Source organism: Falco peregrinus, chromosome 3, assembly GCF_023634155.1.
Source record: "Falco peregrinus isolate bFalPer1 chromosome 3, bFalPer1.pri, whole genome shotgun sequence".
Classification (NCBI taxonomy): Eukaryota; Metazoa; Chordata; class Aves; order Falconiformes; family Falconidae; genus Falco; species Falco peregrinus.
The window spans coordinates 43,705,276-43,726,176 of NC_073723.1; the positions used below are offsets into that span (position 1 = coordinate 43,705,276).

The 20,901-nt window shown below is 40.7% G+C and overlaps 2 protein-coding genes, 1 long non-coding RNA gene and 1 other non-coding gene across 9 annotated transcripts in view; 2 read left to right on the plus strand and 2 right to left on the minus strand.

Annotated features, from left to right (window-relative positions):
- The first annotated feature begins 242 nt into the window (after window positions 1-242).
- LOC106112714 (uncharacterized) lies at window positions 243-3,633 on the plus strand. 3 transcript variants are annotated; one of them, XR_008746488.1, is made up of 4 exons: window positions 243-323; window positions 1,814-1,926; window positions 2,771-2,854; window positions 3,371-3,633. It is a non-coding gene; the product is annotated as an uncharacterized LOC106112714 (long non-coding RNA). The 3 variants fall into 3 exon arrangements; XR_003555924.2 differs by lacking the exon at window positions 243-323 and adding an exon at window positions 364-924; XR_003555923.2 differs by lacking the exon at window positions 243-323 and adding an exon at window positions 366-864.
- On the plus strand, window positions 2,620-2,700 carry LOC114013082 (small nucleolar RNA SNORD87). Its single transcript, XR_003555928.1, has one exon. It is a non-coding gene; the product is annotated as a small nucleolar RNA SNORD87 (small nucleolar RNA).
- An 835-nt stretch (window positions 3,634-4,468) lies between the features above and the next one.
- Window positions 4,469-15,698, minus strand: MCMDC2 (minichromosome maintenance domain containing 2). Its single transcript, XM_005240924.4, has 14 exons — window positions 13,897-15,698; window positions 13,673-13,803; window positions 13,517-13,576; window positions 12,993-13,188; window positions 11,921-12,043; window positions 11,657-11,764; window positions 10,287-10,415; window positions 9,528-9,759; window positions 7,653-7,858; window positions 7,167-7,333; window positions 6,600-6,776; window positions 5,924-6,066; window positions 5,275-5,384; window positions 4,469-4,792 (listed from the first exon to the last, which is right to left on the minus strand). The coding sequence occupies exons 1-14, from the start codon at window positions 13,994-13,996 to the stop codon at window positions 4,626-4,628; spliced, it is 2,049 nt and encodes a 682-aa protein (XP_005240981.1). The 5' UTR covers window positions 13,997-15,698; the 3' UTR covers window positions 4,469-4,625.
- A 794-nt stretch (window positions 15,699-16,492) lies between these two features.
- Window positions 16,493-20,901, minus strand: part of SGK3 (serum/glucocorticoid regulated kinase family member 3) — a 61,426-nt gene continuing 57,017 nt past the window's right edge. For all 4 annotated transcript variants that reach the window (XM_055798896.1, XM_055798897.1, XM_055798895.1 and 1 more), the window contains exons 15-17: window positions 20,129-20,284; window positions 18,932-19,021; window positions 16,493-17,910 (exon numbers count right to left, since the gene is read on the minus strand). In XM_055798896.1, coding sequence (XP_055654871.1) covers window positions 17,740-17,910; window positions 18,932-19,021; window positions 20,129-20,284 — 417 coding nt within the window. In that variant the 3' untranslated portion in view covers window positions 16,493-17,739. The remainder of the gene's footprint in view (window positions 17,911-18,931; window positions 19,022-20,128; window positions 20,285-20,901) is intronic.

Below are 20,901 nucleotides of genomic sequence, written 5' to 3' on the forward strand. Positions count from 1 at the left end.
TCCCGCTGCCCAACTCAAGACGCCGCTTCTCCTGGCCGAGCGCCACCCAAGGCACCGTGACAGCGGCTGCCCCCCGGGGCTCACGAGGCCGGGGGCCGAGGCGCAGGGCCGCGGCGGGGACACGGGCGGGCCAGACGGGCGCGCTGCCCCCCAAGCGTTACCGCGACCCCGGCACCGGCCCGCGCGTGCGCGGTTTGACAGGCCCCGCCCCGCCGGAAAGCGCAGCGCTGCCGCGCGCTGTCCCCGCCCCTGGCGCGCGCCCTATTTAACGGCATCGCGCGGGGGAGTCGCTCTTTCGCGCGCCCTGCGGTCGTGAGCAGCGGGTGAGGGGTCGGGGTCGGCAGCGGAGCCGCCGCGCGGGGGGTGCCGAACCGGCCCGCCGCACCCGGGTTGCGGGGTGGCTGAGGCTGGTGTGCCGCGGGGCCCGGGCCGCGTTTGCGGGAGCTTTTGTCAGCGGGCGCCCGCCGGCGGGGCTCCCGTGAAGGCGACGGGCGCCCGAGCGCCCCCGGCAGCGGCTGGCGGCGGGGCGGTAGCGGGGTCTGGCCGTGTGCGGCAGCTTCGTGGCTTCCGGGCTGTACGTCCGCGCCTCAGCCTCCGGTGTGGGCGCGGTAGCTGGGGCCGCCGAGTGTATCCCCGCGGCGCCGGGTGGCTGTGCGGCCCCCGCTGGCTGCCTCCCCGGCGGCGGGGCCGAGCCGCCCGGCCTGCGGCGTGCTGCGCAGCCTCCAAGCCGCGCCTCCGTGCAAGCGCATGCCCGTTTCAGCAGCAGAGTGACTTCTGATGTCCTCTTTTTCACAGGAATTATTTGTGCCCCCTACTGTTTAAGAAATCCAATCCTGACAGTTCAAAGCAATATAATCGGAAACTGTTAAGGGATGGACTGCTGGCACTTTTTCTAAACGGTGCAAGCCATCGCTTTACAGACAGGTGATTGCCACGCTGCTGTGACAGTCTTACGCTGTCTTGGTTGCCCAAGCGCACCAGCAGCTGGCTTAGGCTGGATGCTGGATTGCCCAGTTTGAGCTGATGCTGTCTAGCCGTGAAGGCTGTCTGAGCCGTGTGTGTGCCTTGTGAGGTTAAGGTGGACCTAATGATTATGTGCCACTCCAGCAGCAAGCTGTGGTGGCTACTTTTGAGTTAACTTGGTTCATCAGGTCTTCAAAGGAATGACAGATGGGCTATCAAAAGAGTTGGTTTTCATGATGGATCCTTTTCATCGGCAAATGCATGTCCTAATTCTAAAGATAAATTACCTTTTCTTTCCTCTGGGGAATCTTGCTAAGTGTTGTATGGTGATCCTGACTGCCCTTTTTGGGTTGTAGGCATGGATCCAAAACAGCAGGCTCTGGCAGGGACAGGACCCAGGGGTCTTTGCGGTCCCTGTGGTAATGCTCTTCTGCCAGGACCATACTGTAAGTGCTGACCTTCCTTCAACTGATAGGAAAACATGTCAGCAAGTTCCCCAGGGCGCAGTACGTGAGCTAGGGTTAAAGGCTGTACCCTGCTGGGGTGGTACTCTCCCCAGCGACTGTTGCTGTTCATTAGGAGCAGCATAATAGTCCTGCAATCAGTCATTCTGCAGACTGGAGCTTGCTTTAGGTAAAACGGCCGTGCCTCTGTTTAACCCCGGTCTCGGCTGATGCCATCTGTAGTTTTTCTCCCCAGGTAATGACAAAGCCAGCAGTGAGGCTGCCTGGTACATTGATATTTCTGTGATTGGCTTACTGTCCCCAGGGAAGTATTGATGCTTTCTGCTACTAGCTCAGCAGTGGTGTTCTCAGAATCAAACATCTTTTATTTCTTTTCATGGCTTTAGGCAGGAAGTGAAGAAATGAGTTTGTTACTGGCTTTGGGAATCTTCCGTCTGGACTCTGCCACACTGTTACCTTGCAAGCAGAAAGGTGTCACATGAACTCTGGAGCTATGGAAGTAATTATTTCTTACTGTACTTAAAAATGCCAAGGAAAGCTTCCTGAAATCTCAATCTAGAGTTGTGAAGCGGGTTTATGGCTTGTAAAGTTACAGGTGGAACAATGGGCTATGATTGTATGTAGGGTTAAGAGGTTGAAATTCTAACAAAAAGTATGATGACAGATAAAAGCTCTTAAGATTTGTTCACCAGAACAAAACAGGTACAATCCAAGAAGCCTGAAGGAATCGCTAGGGGTGGGGGAGTGGGGAGAGGTTTGTAAAGTATCAAAGTATCTAGTTTTTAACTGGGCAGAGAAACAAGACTTCTGCTTTGAACAATTAACAGATGCTAGTTGGAAGTGACTAAAAATAATGTGTTCAGTCACCATCCCTGCTGGCACTTAACTGTATCTGTTGAAATATGTTTCAGAAAGAAAGGCATCTATGGCAGCAAACTTAACTTCTAGAAAGGTACTTGGTATCTGGGGCTTGAATGCAACAACAGGGAGGGACCTGCATTTTTGTGCCTCAAGAAAGCTTTTTTTTATCTTGTTCCTGGCCATCTTGAATCCATTCTGTGTTTAACAGTTAAAAAGAAGGTTCTACTTCAGTTTACAGAAGTGCAGCTCTTCAGACAAGCTTAACAGATGCCCTTGTGTTTGATAACCTGGAAAATACTGCACCAGTCTTCCTGCAAGCAGGAAACCGGTTGCTGGCATAATGATGATGATCACTCTTTGCCGTTTACCCAACTGAATTTTATGATGAGCAGTTTGCATCTGATGTGCCAGCTAATTAGTAGGATTTTCCCAGTTTGATTTGCTACCATTGTTTCTCATTTTAAATATTTATTCTTTTAAAGGTGTTATGACATCAGATGACCCACTGGCTTCGAGCCTTGTGTAGGCACCATACAACCAACAGTAGACTCCGTCCACTTCTAGAAGTAAGGGTGTTAAAAGACGGTAAGTTGTTTTTTACTGGAGCACTACAGTCCTGCTGTACTGCTAGCTGCTGAAGGCCTGCACTGGCCACACTTGCTGTCTGGGACAGTGCTGGCTTACATCAGCTGAAGGTGTGGCCTGTTAGCCAAGGACACTTCTGGACTACTTTGCTGTCTTTTACTTGTGGTACTGCTACTAGTCTTCTAACTTTTGCTTAAAACATCAGGGAAGAAACTGAGGAGAGGTAAGGATAACAAGTTGTGCTCTTGCAGAAATTTTTTTCTAAGGCTATACAGTCCTTAATGTGGCTTGTGAAAAATAGTGATTATTTATAAAGAAATTCTATTTAAGTCTATTCTAGAACTAATTTTGCTGGCATAACGATGAAATCTTAGCTGTTTACCCATCTGACCAGTTTTTGATGTGTACCTTTAAATCTGAAATGCCATTAAAGTAAATAATTTTGTATAAGATTACAGAAAAATGACTAACTTATTTTGAGTATTTTTTTTTGTTAGCTTGAAAACAGCATCCTGAAATGCGGAATTCTAATGCACTTGGAAATGCTTTCATGGCCCTGCCAGCTCCTCAGAAATACTGCTTGATTCAGCAGTAAGGCAGGAGAGTAGCTGTTCAGTAAAAATACGTAAATAAAGCTCTAATGAAGTTCAGGGGAGAGTGTTACTTTAGAAGGGGAAGTGGCCTTGTGGACACTTTGAACTTAGTATGAATATTTGTGTACCAATTGATCAAAATTGAATAAATCAAGGGTTAAAACTTGTGTCATCTTGTCTGAGTGTTTATAATGTTAGTGGTGGCAGCTTGTCCAGCTGCTTACCTTACCTTGAAGATGCAGCTTGACATATGAAAAAAATCTTGGGGTTTTGTTTTCAGTGACTAGTTTTTTGTTGAGGCTATGTGAGCAGTAGCATGGTGATCCAGCTGTACAACATCCAGGGTAGGAGTCACACCAACCTGTCAGTATTCAGCTTGTCAAGATTTGACATGAAGTCTACAATTTTTCTGCTGCAAGTCTGTAGTTGGAGAAGCGTACTCATCTTCTACCACACCATTGTTTATACTTCTTTTTGCAGTGAGGTAGAGTTGAATTCATTGAGCTGCCTACTTACTGGGTCATCTAATACCATTTCCCCGCCTCAACCCCTCATCCATGGAGTTCTGCTATATCTTTTCAGATTGCAGGAGCACACTGACATCCTGGTCTAATATTTTGCTGTTATGTAAAACTAAGATAAAGAACATCAAGCACTATGGTGATACATCTTTAAATTTATAGAGCATGAATAATTTAAGAAAGCTGCCTTACGCTATGAAAAGTTTTAAGTACTTAAAACTACTTCCCCCTTATTGATACATTTGAATAGAAGCAACAAGAAAAACTGCAGCGTTCATGTAGTTGAAATGAAATGTTAGATTCTAGACTCCTGGTTTGTTAGGTGTAGTCTTATTAAAAACCGTGCTTTACTCTTCACTTAACTGTGCATGAACAGTGGTAGCCAGGAAGGGAAGTTCAGGTTGAGGCTTTATTCTGAAGCCAGGGCCTCCCAGGATGAAGACATCACTCCTGCTTTCAAACAACACTGTCACAAAATGTGTAATTATATCTTGTCAGCTGTGCTTTATTCTTTAGCAAAATAGCAACTTTTAGCAACTTCTTGTCTTACAAAAATCTCAGAAGCTTTATTAGTTGGATATTTTTAAGTGCAGTCTCTCAAAAAGCTGGTTTCAAGCTTTACTTACAGAGTGGAGTTTTCACTCTTCCTTAGTGTTAATGTGAATTCCTGGGCCATATGCACCAATAAAATTCAGCAGTTCATGGTGACACTGCATGAGGTAACTATCTCTCTGTTGCAGGGAGTTTTCATCACTGAGGTCAAATGGAAATACAGGATTTGGTGGTACACAGAATGCGGACTTGCCTAAGCAAAGAAGAAACGAAGACTTAAAGACTTTACTTTTGCCAGGACTTTGAAGGGGGAGAAAAAAGCTGACAGATTACTTAAAAATGGGTAACATTCTTGTCCCACTGCCAAATTTGTGTGTGAACAAGTGTAACTGATGTTAGATAACAACAAAAAAAAAGCCAGTTCTTGTCTTTTGTTTCCCCAGGGAGGGGAACTGTTTAGTTTAACCTGGACCATTGTTAGAGAAGCAATGCCTCAAATAAGCCAGCATAAACGAAGGAGGTTTGTTGCTGGCCTGTGGCCTAATTACACACCGCACTGAGAGACTCTGGGAAAGTCAACTGAAAGAGTTTTCTGATACCAGTCTTCAACAGTGGAAATTCTGGACTTTGATTTGAAACGAACTATTATCACAATGAATTGGTATAAAGTGTTTTCAAATTGACAAAATATGAAAACTATGTACCCAATACTAAAGACTGAGTTGCATTATTTACCATGTTTTAAAGTAAGAGATGATTCAAGTAACAAGATGGCAATCAGTGCATCTTCCTCTAGTACCTTCTTCCTTAAACTTAGTTTAGTATGAGCCTTAGACAGTGAAATCCTAAGAGATTAATACAAACATGTCAAAAATAAAGAATGCCCTGTTTCAAGCACTTCCGTAAATAGAAAAGTTAACACTGGAGTGTTGGGGTTTTTTTATTCTGCCATACTTAGCTGTGCAAACATCCCACAAATACTGTGCAGTTATACTTGTCACTGACAAAGTACATAGTAATATGCATGACTCTTGTGCTATGAAAGCAGTGGAACTTGGCATAATATCTCTTTGATATTATATATTTTTAAAAAAAATTTTTTTTTGCTTGCATAATATGAAATGTGATAATTTAAATCCCATTTTTGTTTTTCTAGATAGATTTAATAGTGATAATTGTTTCTTCAATCACTTTTTTGCCTGGCAAAGTTCTTTTAAGGTTTTTTTCCCCCAACATCAATATATAAAATAAATGGTAAATAAGATTCTTTACACTTTTAACTTTCAAGAGTCTTGTCTAGATTTTCATTTAACAAGCTCTGTAGCAGGTTAGCATAATTTCTGTTTGGAACATAGATGTGTTTACTGTGTAAAGTAGGACATACAGAATTTTTAGTGCAGATGCTGATAATGTTGATCCATGACTAGAATCTCTTCTCACTCTGCGACTTGCAAGATAGTAGCCCTGAATGAGGTTTTCTGCGCCTGAACTCAGTTCGACAGGAAGATTCTTAGCAAACAAAATAAACTAGAAAGAGGGTATACATTTTAAGTATTTAATTGGGAAATAAAAGAAATTGCATTTTTCATACCTTTTAATATGCCAGTGGAATAGTAATATAATTTGGACAGTATATTCTATCAATAGTTTTTATAAAAACAGCTGTCACCATTCAGCTATGTGTAAGGATAGATCTCAGATACTAAATAGAATAACCTGCTAATTATACTTGGAGATATTGACAGTTTATTTAGAATGGAATATTAACTTTTACTACTGATTGTAAACTTGGAGATCTGTTCTCACATAAATGTTAATCTGGTATGATTTTCAGAAACAAGATGAAACTGAATTTATTACGTTGGCCCTTTCAAAGAACTGAAGCTAATTTTACAATCCTGTTAGTGCTAGTGGGAATATGGTGGGGGGAAAGGTAGAAAGTGAGTATTAACAGGTTTTAAAATAAGCAAACAGAATGTGAAGAGAACCTTCTGATTCCAGAAACAATATGATATTCCCAAGTATAATGTGTTTCTAAATTACTGGATAGTATTGATTACCTCCTGATAATCCTGCATTCTGAACTGCTGTGAGACTTTGTACAGCATGGCTTCAGGATTAATGGCTTTTTTCAAGATGTGATGTACAAGAGGAGAAGACAGTTGACACGAAGGAAACTCATTATATATCAAAAGCCCAAAAACATCTAAAAGGTTAGATGGAATCAAACTTGTATCCTAAAGAAGAGACCCCAAAAAAGAAAATAAACTTTATTTTGGTTACTATTTTCCTACTTTTGACTTGTAGGAACATTGGTTTGTTTTCAATCTGACATGCTCAATATCCATAAATACTAATCCTGCAAGATTATCTAATGAATTACCTGTAATATACGCAGTAAATTTTTGTTTGTATAGTAGTTGTCAAAAGCTATTCTGAATAAAACAATACCTACTTTTGGTAAAGCTAGCTCATTTTAGAAGATACTTGATTTAAAGTCACTTAAATTGTGATGTTTTGGGAAATACTAAAATTTGACTGGTTTCATTATTTTGTAAGTTGAAATAACCATGAACACAGATGATTGATACAGCACAGTTACTGCCATAACAAGGCATGTGCTTTACCATCTGTCCAATTAAGAAGTTATTCCTTTGTATATGTTTCTTGGAGGAAGAATCCACATCTACGAAAGACCAAAAATTGGTCTGAACTGAAATAGTAACTTGATGGTCAGCCTCTTCTCCGTACTTCTTCCCAGGAATGAACACTGTTGTTGTTCTGCTCTCTATCACTAGGAAAGACAAAATATGGCCGTTAGTTACATAATTGATCTAGTTTAACTATAAATTCTAGTCACACGCACACTACTGAAACCAGTCACGATTATGTGTTTCACTGAATTGTCATGATCAATGGATCTCTGTAGCCTGTGTAGCAAATTAAGTTTATAGGACCTTGGCTTTTTGTCCCTTGTTTCTTACACAGACTCACTAAAAACAGTTTCTAGATTTTTGCAGCATTTGAGGGCCATGAGCTGGGGAAGAAACCTAGCCATGAATTTGCATGTTTGTTTCGTTCTGTCCCCTCATTTGTAGTTGGTATGAGATTACCTGACTGTAGAAGTTCAAGTTTATCCTTTTTGTATGAAGATAAGTCTCCTATGTAACAGATACCACCCTGAGCCAGCACAGCACTGCAAGCTTGAATAGTAGCACTTCCAGATCCGTGTTTATCTTTGGACACTGAAGGAAAAATTTCACTAGAAGGTGGGTGTCGTATGCCACGAGGCAGAAGACATACGCTGTAATTCAGAAGCCTAGAAGATTAAATAATTCTGTCAGTACTTTATAATAGTATTTATATATAGTTAAGACTTAGAAACGACAACAAAAAACCTTAGCATAAAATCAGTGTCAAAACTACCTGTTTAGAGTAACTGAATACAAAGGTAGAAGCCCAAGCCTTCAACAGCTGCCAACAGGACTATTTGCCGTGGATTTAACACAGAGCAAATAATGGTTTGCAATAGAAGTAATTCCTAGGAAGTCAAAGAAGTCCCATAATTTAACCCCATATTGTTAACTCCTCTTCCTATTCTAGAGAAAATTTCCCAGTGATTTAAAAGGGTAGAGGATGAGTAATCCTGGCCATCTGGGAAGAAAGGAAAGGCTGGGAACTTGCAAGCTCTGCTTGCCTGGGTTACACTGCCCCCCCTGCCAATTCTTTTTGAGAAAGCAGGTATAGAATTTCTCATCCCCTGCACGATGTACCTTGGCACAAAGAGGTTGCAAATTGTCTGGTGCCACACTCAAAGGCAACTAATGAATTTAAGATGTCAGAGAACAATTTATCCTACTATTAATACTTGGGATAAAATTATTAATTAAAATTAGTAAGCATTAGTAAATAGGCTATCATACCAACAGAAATATGATGTAGGAAATGCCTACTTTAAAAAGCTACTGACAATTAAATACTATGTATATATGCAAGATAGTACAAATGACAGTACTGACCAAGATTTACAGTGTGCAACTGTTTCAATATTTTGACATTTTGATTCTTAGAACAATCTGTGCTCCTATGATTTCTCTTTTGGAATCTTACTCTTAACTTGGGGGAAAAAAATCCTGAAGCCCACATTTTTTTCAAATTTGAACTAATTTCTACTGCTAAATTTGAAATAGTTGAAATACTTTTTTCCACAACAAAAAATATTAATTTGTTGAAGAACTCTCAGATGAAAATGGAATTCATGCCGTTTTCGAAGATGTTTTTCAAAATGAAGCCCTGTTTTGAGTTGGGGAAGGAGAAAGAAATTTTGTTTAAATTAATGTAAATTTAAAGCTGGGCATATTATACTTCTCTGCAGTGTATGTGAAATTATGTTAACACTTTATAGTTGTATAAAGGGGTAAATACATAAATACAGAAAAAACATTTTGTTAAAGGCAACAACAGCTGGATTTATGCTATTGAGTAAAGATGTATGAGACTTTTGACACCTTATCACTATAGTGTTTATGAAAAAAAGTGATAAACATGTAAATATCTATTTACACACTGCTTATTAACTGAAAATGCTGCCAGCTGGGAAGTGGTGATGAAAAGGCTTAAAGTGACACAGGATTTGAAAAGTAGAGCCCTTTGCTCTTACCATTGCCAGCTTCTGGGACAGTCTTTAGCTTTGATTTTCGAAGAATGTCTTGTTTGAGCTCTGCTAAGCAGTGCTAGTGTTAAAATTTTACTGATATTATGAGAGTGTTAAGGGGTTTTATTATTAGTGAAGTTCTGATCTAGATTTATCACTTGAAATAAATAAAAATGTCCCAGGGATAAAAATTGGGTATTTTTACAAAGTTGGAGCCTTGTATATCCTTTTAAAATACAGTCTCTAGCTTTTCATGTAAGACCGATCTGATTATCTTTAAAAGTACTCACATTTTTAATTCTAAATGTACATGAAAAGGAAGGAATTTCTTTACCTATCAATTACTAGCGTATCACTTGTCATGATCAACAGATCCAGATAATCCGCATTTTCTTTTTCACACGTCTGTACTAGACTCAGCAATATTGCGAGTTTAAGAGTATTGTAAGTGCCTGGTGGAACAACTTCAGAAGCAAAGATATTGGCAAGGATGGCAGTAAACCTCCAGCATGAACCTGAAGTCAGTGAGAGCAGATGCTTAAAATTGTCACTGACAAAAGAAGGGCCTAGTGAAAAGAAAGTACAGGTTAACAAACACTTATTAATAAGAGACATGCAGATATACTAGAACAAATCACCATTCTAGTCTTGATACAAAATTTACAAAGAACAAATGTTTATGTATTAAGTGCCAATTCAGAATGTAAACATCTGACACTTAGTTTTACTACTAAAAAGGTAGCAGACAGGATCTGCTAAAACTGATGGGAGTACGAAGGAGTAACAAACTGAAATACCAGGTTCATTTAAGGTGTGATTTCAAGGTACCTTGAAGTACCAATGGATAGAAGAAGTTGGAAAGAGAAGTTGAAGAACTGCAGCAAATAATTATGTCGTTTCCCAACGCATGGAAAGCAGGCAAAAGACAACATTTTCAAATTACAGTAAGCATACATTTCAGACTGTAAAAGGAAAGTCCCAGAGTGGTTTCATAATCTAGACTTCCTAGATAACTGAAAACTACAAATTCTCCGGATTTTGTTCCAGAAGATTTTCCAACTTTTTTGGTCAAATTTTACTAGAACTTTCTTACCAATTGGCTTACAGAGCTGTACACTATTGACTTCTATACATGCTGTAGCTTGTAAGCCATTTTGTACACAAGCTGGAATTCCTATAATCTTGTAGTGGTTTCCTATTTTCATTTTATTGGCCAGTTCATCTAGAAATTGGGAAGGAAAAAAAAAGGGTGTGGGTGGACAACACTTGCAGATGTGTTAGGGCATAAAAAGTTTTAGAGACATGGTCAGAAAACTTTCTCACATTCTGAATGGTTCAATTTTATGATTTAAATGCAGAAAACAACAGCTGGATGCCAGGCTCACATAATGGACTAGACTAAAATGAAGTATACAATTTAATTATTTAGTGCAACAGATAAGGAAGGCATACTGGGTGAGGAAAAGTAAATTCCTGATAAAGAAAATGGATAATGCATTTAGTTCTGTGTTGAAAAGAAAATGGACAGTTGTTTGCAGGTATGCATTCCTACTCTGAAACTTTTGGTGACAACATAACTGATGGTTACTGTCCTGTAAAGTGTCAGAGAAAAGAACAATAAAAAGGAGATCCAAATTAAACAGAGTTTTAAAAGACACACAAATAGCTTTGGGAACCTCTGTATTTCTGTGCATCTTTAAAAAAAATCTCACATTTATGTTTTGGAAATGTGAGTTAGGTCCAACCAAACATGAATGTCAGCTGTGAGACCCTGTCTAACCTCATTGATCACTGAAGCCAGTCAAAATTTAACACATGCATAACTCACAGCATCTCACCATAGACTGTGTTTTATAATTTTATTATTTTATAATATTATTATTAATTTTTTTCTATTTAGTTTTCCAGAAATGAACCATATAATTCCATAGACTTTTGGAATGGCAGCGTTTGTTTTTTTTAAAAAAACAATTAATAAAAGCATTTTGGTGAGTTGTGATTTTAGTTGGATATTCACATTAGAAATTATTTGATGTCTGCAGTGCAAGTAGTAGTAGCAGAAGCCAAAAAACCTGATGAAACGTGGAAAACAGCTAGACCGAGGAAGGATGTGAAAAATGCATTAAGTTAGTACAAAACGGTATGACCAAAGGAAGTAGAAAGGAGGAAAAATAAGGTAAGGTCAGAATGCAATACTACAGAGCTGGCCAGGGGATTTTATTTAAATGAAGGTATAAAAGTAAACACAACAGTTTTGCCATGTGCACTTTTCAGTCACCTGTGTACACTGTTTAGTTACTTAGCTAATTTGATGTACTTCCCCCCCCAACCCCCCAATTCTATTGAAGAACTGCAATAAAAATTATGACTTTCACAATTTTATCCAGAGAAATGAGCCTATAAGGAAAATGCAAGGGATTATTATTCTAAAACATCTTAACAAAACTCCAAAATGCAGCTTACCTCTCAAGAAAACTGTAAATGTCTGAATCCTAAAATGTGATTTATCATTGGAATATCCTTTCAAAGCATGAAGAACTTTTGTATCAATCATTTCAACTATTTGTTTATCTTTCAAAATAAAGGCAAAGAAAAGGTTAGTTATCTTGAAAACAGTACAGCTGGGGGTGGGGGTGGGGCTTGTTCCACTTAACTGTTTTGTTTACTTATTGTGTAAGAGAAGTAGGAAAGTAACAGATAAAAAAAATAAAACTATATAGATCCTACCACCAAGTACTCTAAATTTCACGTCTTCCTGCAGTGCTGAAGAACACATACTACACACAAAATCATTCCTCACTGTGGCAGATTCTGTAGCTCCAGGCAGATGCACTCTTATGTACCTAAACCCTTTAAAAAATAAAAACAATTACTAAACATTTAAAATGAGGACGTGGTTTTCATTTTAAATTTCCCATTAAGAACAGAAGTGATTAAACTACCGACAATGAAATTCCACATTTAGTATGTGTTTCTTCGGATGAGCATACTTTTGACCACCACGCTGTCACTAAAATGATCTGTATCGTTAATGATAAGTAGCCCACGAGATGGCAGAATTTCCGGCTGCAAAACATTCCCAGGCAGAGCAGCTTGGCCTGGCCTTTTGAGCAGCAGGGAGCAAGCCGGTGCCACTTCTGCCTGCCAGGGGATACAGATAGTCGTTATCAAATACCTGCCCTCCTAACGACATCATTATGATTTATTCTGCAGTCTCCTAACTTTGGGATCTAGCATCTCATGTATAATTTTATGGTCTCTGTTACAGGAAGAAGCAAAAAAACAGCCTTTGAAATACTTAAGGCCTAATCCTGCAATAATACAAGCAGTTCAGTAATACTACTCAAAGTAGTTCCGTAGAAGTCAGCTACTCTTTAAAGCAAACTCGTTCTATGCTAGAAGCTTTTGCCAGTTAATTAAGCATACAGTTTTGTGGTATTTTTATATAAACAGAACCACAGTTTCCAATAAACAAAGTATTCTACTACTTTAGCATTTTTTCTTGCAGATAATTATTAAATTATATTGGCAACATATCTTTTCTCATATAAACCATCTTCAGCATTAGGAAAATGAATTGCTGGCATAGCTATGCTCCCAAAACATTTAATAATGCTGAACAACCACTGGCAAGGTCCCCCGCTTTCAATTGATAAAATCATGCCGTGCTCATTACAAAAATGTACGCATAATAAGACCGCATAGGAAAACGCTGTTTCATGCTAGGTTTTTAATCTGTTATCAAAATTATTTAAAAGCTTTTGAAATAGTACTGATGTCTTTTTTCCTTTTTTACTACCTTCAGAAAATGGACAGGTTTCCTCAGTACAAAGAAATCTTGCTCCTTGTGTATATTTTGTTACAGTTCCCATTGCAATTGCTATTCCTTCAGACATATAAAATCTTTGAGATGTGTAATCAAAAGGAAATGCAGAAAAACTCATAACATAACTTGGTAAAGATGGCAAATGTGTTGGCTTCAGCAGTATGCTAATCTAACAAGAGACACAATTACATTAATACTGTATTTTATTTTTTTTTAATTTAAAACTGCTTTACTTACATGGACAAACACACAATGTGATATATAGCTATTAGAAAAAAATACTGAAATGCCTGAAGTGTAAAAGAAATTAGGTTTCCTACTAATTATCTCAAAATTCTTGCAATATGGTTGGGTGAGACTTCCAGCTATTATTAATTACAAATAATAGTACAACCAAAGGGAAAACGAAAACTGAAAAGTTAATACAAAAATAATAAATTAATACTTCATGCTTAGAAGATTTAAGATCTACATGGAGGAAAATGATGCAGACTCACCTGAGCCTCCGTCTGCAGTTGTTCAATTAACGATAATGTCTTAATAGCTATGAAGCATACCTGTGATTAAAAAAAAAACACCTTCATTTTAGAAAAGAAAATCTAGTTAAAATATAATGTACTTTTGTCTACTCTTGTTTATAAATATGTACTTACTGACTGAAATATCTGTGCAGCTTGTATGGGATTATGAAGAATGTAATTTCCAAGAGTTGCATCTAATTCAGCAATATCAGAAGGATTTATTGAAATAATGAAACGATAAACAGCATAACTTTGTTTTGAGTCTGTAGAGGCAAAAAGGATCTTAAATAAAAACAACAGAGATTTGTGTAACATTATGTATCAATTTAACAGACTATCTATTGAGTGAATAATACCATTGTATTTTCTGCAGTCGTGCACAAATTTCTGAAGGCCACCACTTCTGTCAAGGTAAACAAGGGCAACTTCCCTCATTTTCTGTATTTCATGATGCATCTTCCAAGAGAAGATCTTTGCATTCTCTATCAAAACACTGAAATAAACTGAGAAGAAATTATATTAGAACTGGCCATGCCACAGTAATAATAAAGGTATATATTAACAAAGCCATACAAAATTAAGAGCATCTCTTTTTCAAACTATGCAATTCTTTAAGGATATTTAATATTCAGTGGAAAATTCTTTCCAACAGCTGAAGCATACTACATTCCTGAAGTAATTCCTGAAGAATGTTCTAGTGTTACCTTTTCTCAGTGAATTATTCCACTGCCCAGTTCCCTAACCCATGAAATTAAAGCTTGCATTTAACCTCCCCTATATATTTTACAGCTATAATCAGCTTACAAAAAGTAAAACTTAAGCATCTCTCTTATCTGAGAAGTCTCATAGCTATTAAAAAGTGTGAAACTTGGCCACACCTTTTCCCTTTTCAAAATCTGGCTTTCCTGTGCTGATGTTACCTCCTTTAGCACTCACTTAAGGTGTTGATCTTGCAAACACTTATTTCCAGTCATGTACATCTCTGTACACAAAAGATCAGTGCTGATTCCCAAAGACAAAACTTTCACAACTACAATTTTAGTTTACAGTCTGGGTTTGGAGGCTGACCGTGCTCTTCTGTGCTGTTCTATTTGTGTATTATCCACGTCTGCGTTTTTTTAGAATGTAGAATCTCACACGTGAAGCACTACTTTGCTGAATTTAGAGTGAGAATTACTAAGGCCAAAATACTGTCTTACAGATTCTGTTCTATGAAGCGTCCTTTGTCCTCGCTGTAGATGACCAATACGAAACGCCACTTAAATCTTTAAAAACAGATTCAGCCACCTAGTAATACACAAGACACAGAATCATTGGGCTGATGAGGAAGATCTCCTGTAGGAGCTCACACAACTGGCTTCAGGAGAACAAATGGATCAACATCCTAGAGAGAGGAATCTGGGTAACAGTGCAACGCCAGCATGGCAGCAGTGTACACTCTGTCCCCCGAGGACTGTATGCTGTGGGCCGGCACATGTGGTTAGTGCCTCAAGCATCCAATTTTAAGCACAAGTTGAAAGAATTTCAAGTAGGGATTTTTTTCAGTTTCTTTAGGATTACTCCTACACAATTACTGCTCCATCCCTTGAAATCTTCAGCAAAAAAGAATTCATGAAAAACACACACATGCATGCAGATCCACCCGATCCCCCCGGACCGAGCATTCCCCAAGCTGGCAAGAAAAGGACACCAAACACGACCAGGCTATGGCCCAGGTCACTGTGCACTGACCACTGTCATCTCCTAAGCTTCAAGAAACAGCCTGACCGGTTCCATTACCAGGGTGCCCATGTCTCATCAGTGCCCCCACAGCCAACTAAGGCCACACTCCAGGGTGTGACAGCACACTGCCCAACACAGCCCTCCTGGCTTCAAGCTCCCGCCATCAGCACCCCTTCCTCACAATCCCACCGGCGCTCTCTCCAAAATACTCTCCAGCCTTCCTATACCCCCTGTTCAGTGCTGCTGTGTCGGCAGCAACGGGTACTGAGGGCGACCAAGGCTGCCCACACGGCAGCCGGGAGAGGGACCACGCCGCCTTCTCCTTACGAGGGTGCTGGTATGCCCACCGGAGAAGGGAACGGCACCGTTTACGAGGCGGCAGCCAGCGGCTCCACAGCCGCAGGACGGGGCCACCGGCACCGCTCCCTCTCTCCCTCAGCCGGCACCCGCCGCCGGGGCGGCCGCGGAACCGCGCGCGGCGCAGGCGGGAAAGCAGCTGCCGGGGGCCGCCGCTGCCGGGGGCCGCCGCTGCCGGGGGCCGCCGCTGCCGGGGGCCGCCGCTGCCGGGGGCCGCCGCTGCCGGGGGCCGCCGCTGCCGGGGGCCGCCGCTGCCGGGGGCCGCCGCTGCCGGGGGCCGCCGCTGCCGGGGGCCGCCGCTGCCGGGGGCCGCCGCTGCCGGGGGCCGCCGCTGCCGGGGGCCGCCGCTGCCGGGGGCCGCCGCTGCCGGGGGCCGCCGCTGCCGGGGGCCGCCGCTGCCGGGGGCCGCCGCTGCCGGGGGCCGCCGCTGCCGGGGGCCGCCGCTGCCGGGGGCCGCCGCTGCCGGGGGCCGCCGCTGCCGGGGGCCGCCGCTGCCGGGGGCCGCCGCTGCCGGGGGCCGCCGCTGCCGGGGGCCGCCGCTGCCGGGGGCCGCCGCTGCCGGGGGCCGCCGCTGCCGGGGGCCGCCGCTGCCGGGGGCCGCCGCTGCCGGTCCCCTCACGGGCTGCCTCACCAAGCGCCCCGCCGCCCCGGCCAGGCAAACGCCACCCCCGCCCTGCGCACAGGCACCGCCGCCGGGGTCATGGGCCCGCAGCGCAGCAGGTACTAAAGGACAGCCTATTTGTAAACCCGTTGTCTCTCGTTATTAAGTACTGCCTAGTGAACTGGTGACTACTCATGAGCGCCTGGTCAGCCTTCGCTCAGGTCATTTCATTGAATGTCTTTATGAACAAAAACCACAGAACATTTCTGAAGTAACAGACAAAAATAAGTTGTTATTTACAAGTTATATAATAAAACTACTACCATGATAGGCCTTTATATACTAACTGCAGTCTTTTTTTGCATTGTTTAAAAATATTTCCTTAAACAGAAATTGTTCAGTTATCAGTTTGTCCATACACATGTATGTTTGAGAAATACAACAGCTTTTCACATTTTAAAAATTATCAGCGTAATTTACACTTCCCCGCCCCCCCCCCCCCCCCCAATACCAAGTGAAGATTTAAAAATGGTGCAAACTGGAACACAAAGACAAGTAGCTATGAATGTTGACAAACTGTTGACAACCAGTCTGGAACATAACAGTGTTTCAAACTATAAATCCGTGAGAAAAACCTCTAAGTATTTGGCATGATCCCCTCACCACCCACCCCAAAAGGTTAAAGCAAGAGAGCCTTTTAAAGGAACAGTGATTATTGCATATTATATCTTTGGAAAAGCAGAGTTTTAACCAAAACCATTTTTAATGCAGTTGAAATATAGATGTGTTTAGCTCAGGGAGGAAAGAAAAGCAGAACACATGATCAATAATGTTACCAAACTGATCCAGTTGATTTGTTCCATCCTTGCTTTGAGTAATCCCCCATACCGCACACAATACAGTTGAACAAACAGGTGCTGCAGCAAGTGCAAGAGCAACAATCCAGTTTCATATGACCAACTTGTCAGTCTGCAGAAGTCTTTTAAGAATCTTGGTCTTAATTTATATTAACCTCTCATTTAAGTGCTAACAGGTAAATTAATGTATATTTCAAACTGATATAACAGGGAAAACATTTACCTTTTTTAAACCAGGATATACAAAAGACAATTTGCATAGTTACAATTCAAGCACAAAGTCACTGTAAATAGTACAAAAGCATTTATAAATTTACTAAATTTGCTGCTGTTTGTGCCAGTTAAATCTTAGATAGGTATGAATGTAAACTTGAAGGGACTGAGGAGAACAGTCAGTGTTTTTGCTTAAAAATATGTAGAGAGCGCTTTTTAAAGATTTTAAAAAATATTTTCTGCAGCAGGAACAAACAGTTACATCCCAAAGAAAGCCATCCAAAATGCCCAAATTCCTCCTATACAGCAGAGACAGTTTGTTCATAGGTTTCAAACCTACATACAAAACTAGGCACTAGTTCTGGAATTACGCTGTTCTGGAATGTGTCCATAACCCTAAGACTTCAGTTCACTCCAAGACTTCCAACACACTGTTGGCTTCTAACTTCCTAGGAAAACATATCTTCAGAAGGTGGTGCGTAAGAAAATCCAACAAATGCATCATCCGCCTCTAGGACACTGGCATTAACAATGTTGTAATCTGAAGAAACACAAACTGAATATGGGACCATTTCTTCTGTGAACACTGCATCAAAATTCCCAATATCATCTGGTCCAACCTAGAAAATAGAAAGATCTATCAGTTGTATTAATACTGTGTTTTAAACTTGTGCTTGTCCTTTAGTTTTCAAATTTAACCCGAGACTATTTATGTCATTCATTCTTATTTAAATACAGGAAATTTCAGGAAGCATCTCTGAAAACAGCTATTAAAGGCCTCCTTGTTTCTTTTAGGATGGAGTTACAAACCTTTATGATCTGATAAACCTTAGAAATATGAAGAAATATCTCTTTCTTAAATGACTGTTACGAAGATGCAGAAACTAATCCCCTCACTCCACCCTCAAACCCACAAAATCAAACAACGAAAAAAAAACCCAAACCAAAAAAACCCCACAGAAACCAAAACCCACCAACCTGCTTCCCCAACCCCAAACCACACCAAATTCTTTCTCCCTTTTCCATCAATAAAATTTTAAGCATTAAATTCTAGCAATGGTTCTATTGTTATGAAAGATCAGCTTCCCAGTAACATGCCTAAAAAAATAAAGCATAGTAATATTTAGTCACAGAGAGAAGAGACAAGACAGCTAAGGCTTCTTCACCAAACAGAACGCAGACTCAACAAAAGGTGATCCTCGGATGTGACTTTAGGAAGGTCTTCCTCCCCACCACTCACCCCCACCCCAAGTTTTTGGACAAGCAGTCACAGGCTGACACAGTTTAAACTGATGGGAAGATCAAAATCTGCCACTAAAGCTTAATAACGACAAAAAAAAAGCAAGCAGTCTTTTGCGAAGTCTTCAAGTGAAGAGGCTATCTGTATTTTCTTCTTTGGTCTTCAGATCCCACAAAAACTGACAGTACTTTTGACAGAAATGAGCAGAAGAAAAGGTGATACATCAAACCAAGTTTTAAGTGAAAAAAAAGACAGTATCACTGCTGAAAAGCATGACCGCTCAAAAGGCCAGTCAGCACTGGGGGGGGTTCCCCTTCCTCATTCTGAAACAAGCACTCTTTGCAAATAGATGAGCCCTCAAAGGCAGAAATTTGGCAGGTATGAACTCAAACAGCACCTACCACATTAGGATTAAATGGTGGTGGAATCTTCTTCTGAAGAAGATCAGTCCAGCTGAGAGATTCAAAGAACGGGTGCTTTTGAATTTCAAGCTGCAGCAAGGAATAAAGATTTTAGGTATTTGAGAAATCCACTGTGTGCCTCGTTGTAAAAACTACTTCAGACCGCATGCACATAAGGAAGTCCTTCATCAGTTTATTCAGCTAACTTTGCAATAAAAGCTGTAGTTGTAAAAACAGCAATTAAAATTTGTTAGGCTGCCTCTACAAGATAGTTTCCTTTTAAGTTCACATTTTCTGCTTTTAAGCCTTAAAATTAACAACTTTGAAGTCTACCACAGAATAAAAACGCTTTGTTAGTATCTCTGCTCCTGCCTTAAAATTGTTAATTTTTGTAAAGCAGATAGTCTAAGAATTGTCTACTTCAACATCTCTGCAATATGCCTACTAGTTACGAAGCAGCAAACAGTTGTGTTAAATGCTACCATCCTTTCATCTTGCTCCCCACTGTGAGAAAGTTCAATGTCAAGAGCCCAAATGCTCTGTTACCAGATCAACACACTACCTAACAGTAAGACTGCAAACAGAATACTATGAAGATCTCACAATTAATGGATGGAGAAGTCCTTCTAGATCATTCCTTATCATATCACACGGTTCCGAAGACATTTATACTTTCTCACATGACCTTGCAAACTGAGTTTTTGTTGTTACACTGGGAAAATATCTGCCACGATTTTAAGGCTAAAAAAAAAAAAAAAACCCACAAAGAGCTGCTGTTTGCATGATACCAGGCTTCCTCTTTATCTGAAGGCTGGCTTTCATGTAGTTACTTAAACTGGCATTACCAGAAAATAGCGTTTTCTTTTGACTATTTCCCAGTTTCACTATGAACAGTGAAATCTGCCTTAGTACATCTTAGTGGCTACTACACCAGGAATTGTGCGTTTCCTTTGCTGGCAGGTACAGCAGCAACCAAGCTAAAAATATTAAATCCCACAACAATCATCTCTCTTCTATCCTCAACACCTTCCAGGGACCGACCAAACTGGCATCTTTAATGAAGAAATAAGGAGGAGAAACACAGACAGAGATAACAGAACAATCTCTACCTCCAACTATTAAACCTGTGCCATGCACATAAAGTTGGTCATGTCCCTTTAAATGAAGTAGGGCTTGATAAATTAGGACGTTACATACAAAATCTTCCCTTGCTCCAAGTCTGCATTGCCGATCTTTCTCCAAAAGTTCTTCCAGAATAGACCAGGCTGTGAGACTAATTCCTGGGCGCAGTACTAGGGGTTTATGAAGAATATTCTCGTACATCTCAGCAACATCACGGCAGTAAAAAGGAGGCTAAAAAAAGAATGTTATACATTAATTTGAAGCCACATGCAATATTGTTTCATGTGTATGATCAGTAAATGATTCTATAAGAAGTGCAAACTGCTAGCAGTGAAGAAGGCTACCTCTTCTTACGCACTGCTAACTTCTAATTCAGTTATCACCATTGCCAGATCTTTACACTTGATAGCATCTCTACCCACCTCCTCGTCTCCTAACATGTTCTCACACTCCTAAGTAGTCATAGATGCCATCCAGCTTCAAAGCTGCCATTGAACTTACTTTAAAAGAACATGAGTGGAAAAAGATACCTATCTCCCCATGTAAGGTCCTATGGGAGGAGATCAAACTCAAGAAAACCAACAGAACAGATTGTTACTGGAGTAACTACACATGACTAGAACAAGCATAGTAAGGTGGTGTTTTTTTTTTTCCTAATGCTGCTTATCAAGAAATGGAAAAGCTAGGAGAAAACCTGGGAGGCCTAAGCAGAAAAGTACTTTAATTTTATTTATTCCAGTATTTGGCAAAATTTTACTTATATGCTGGGGTTTTTTATTGGGTATTATCGCTGTTGATTCATTTTACTCTCACATTCCCTCAAAGTGATGACTACTTGTCTTCATCAC

Coding starts and splice junctions, on each gene's coding strand:
- MCMDC2 (XM_005240924.4), bottom strand. CDS start 13,996: ATGCATCATGAAATACAGAAAATGAGGGAAGTTGCCCTTGTTTACCTT. Junction 6,777..7,166: donor ACTTCTTAATTGGACAGATG/GTAAAGCACATG, acceptor TCTCTTCTTTAG/GATACAAGTTTGATTCCATC. Junction 5,385..5,923: donor GCATCTGCACTAAAAATTCT/GTATGTCCTACT, acceptor TTAATCTCTTAG/GATTTCACTGTCTAAGGCTC.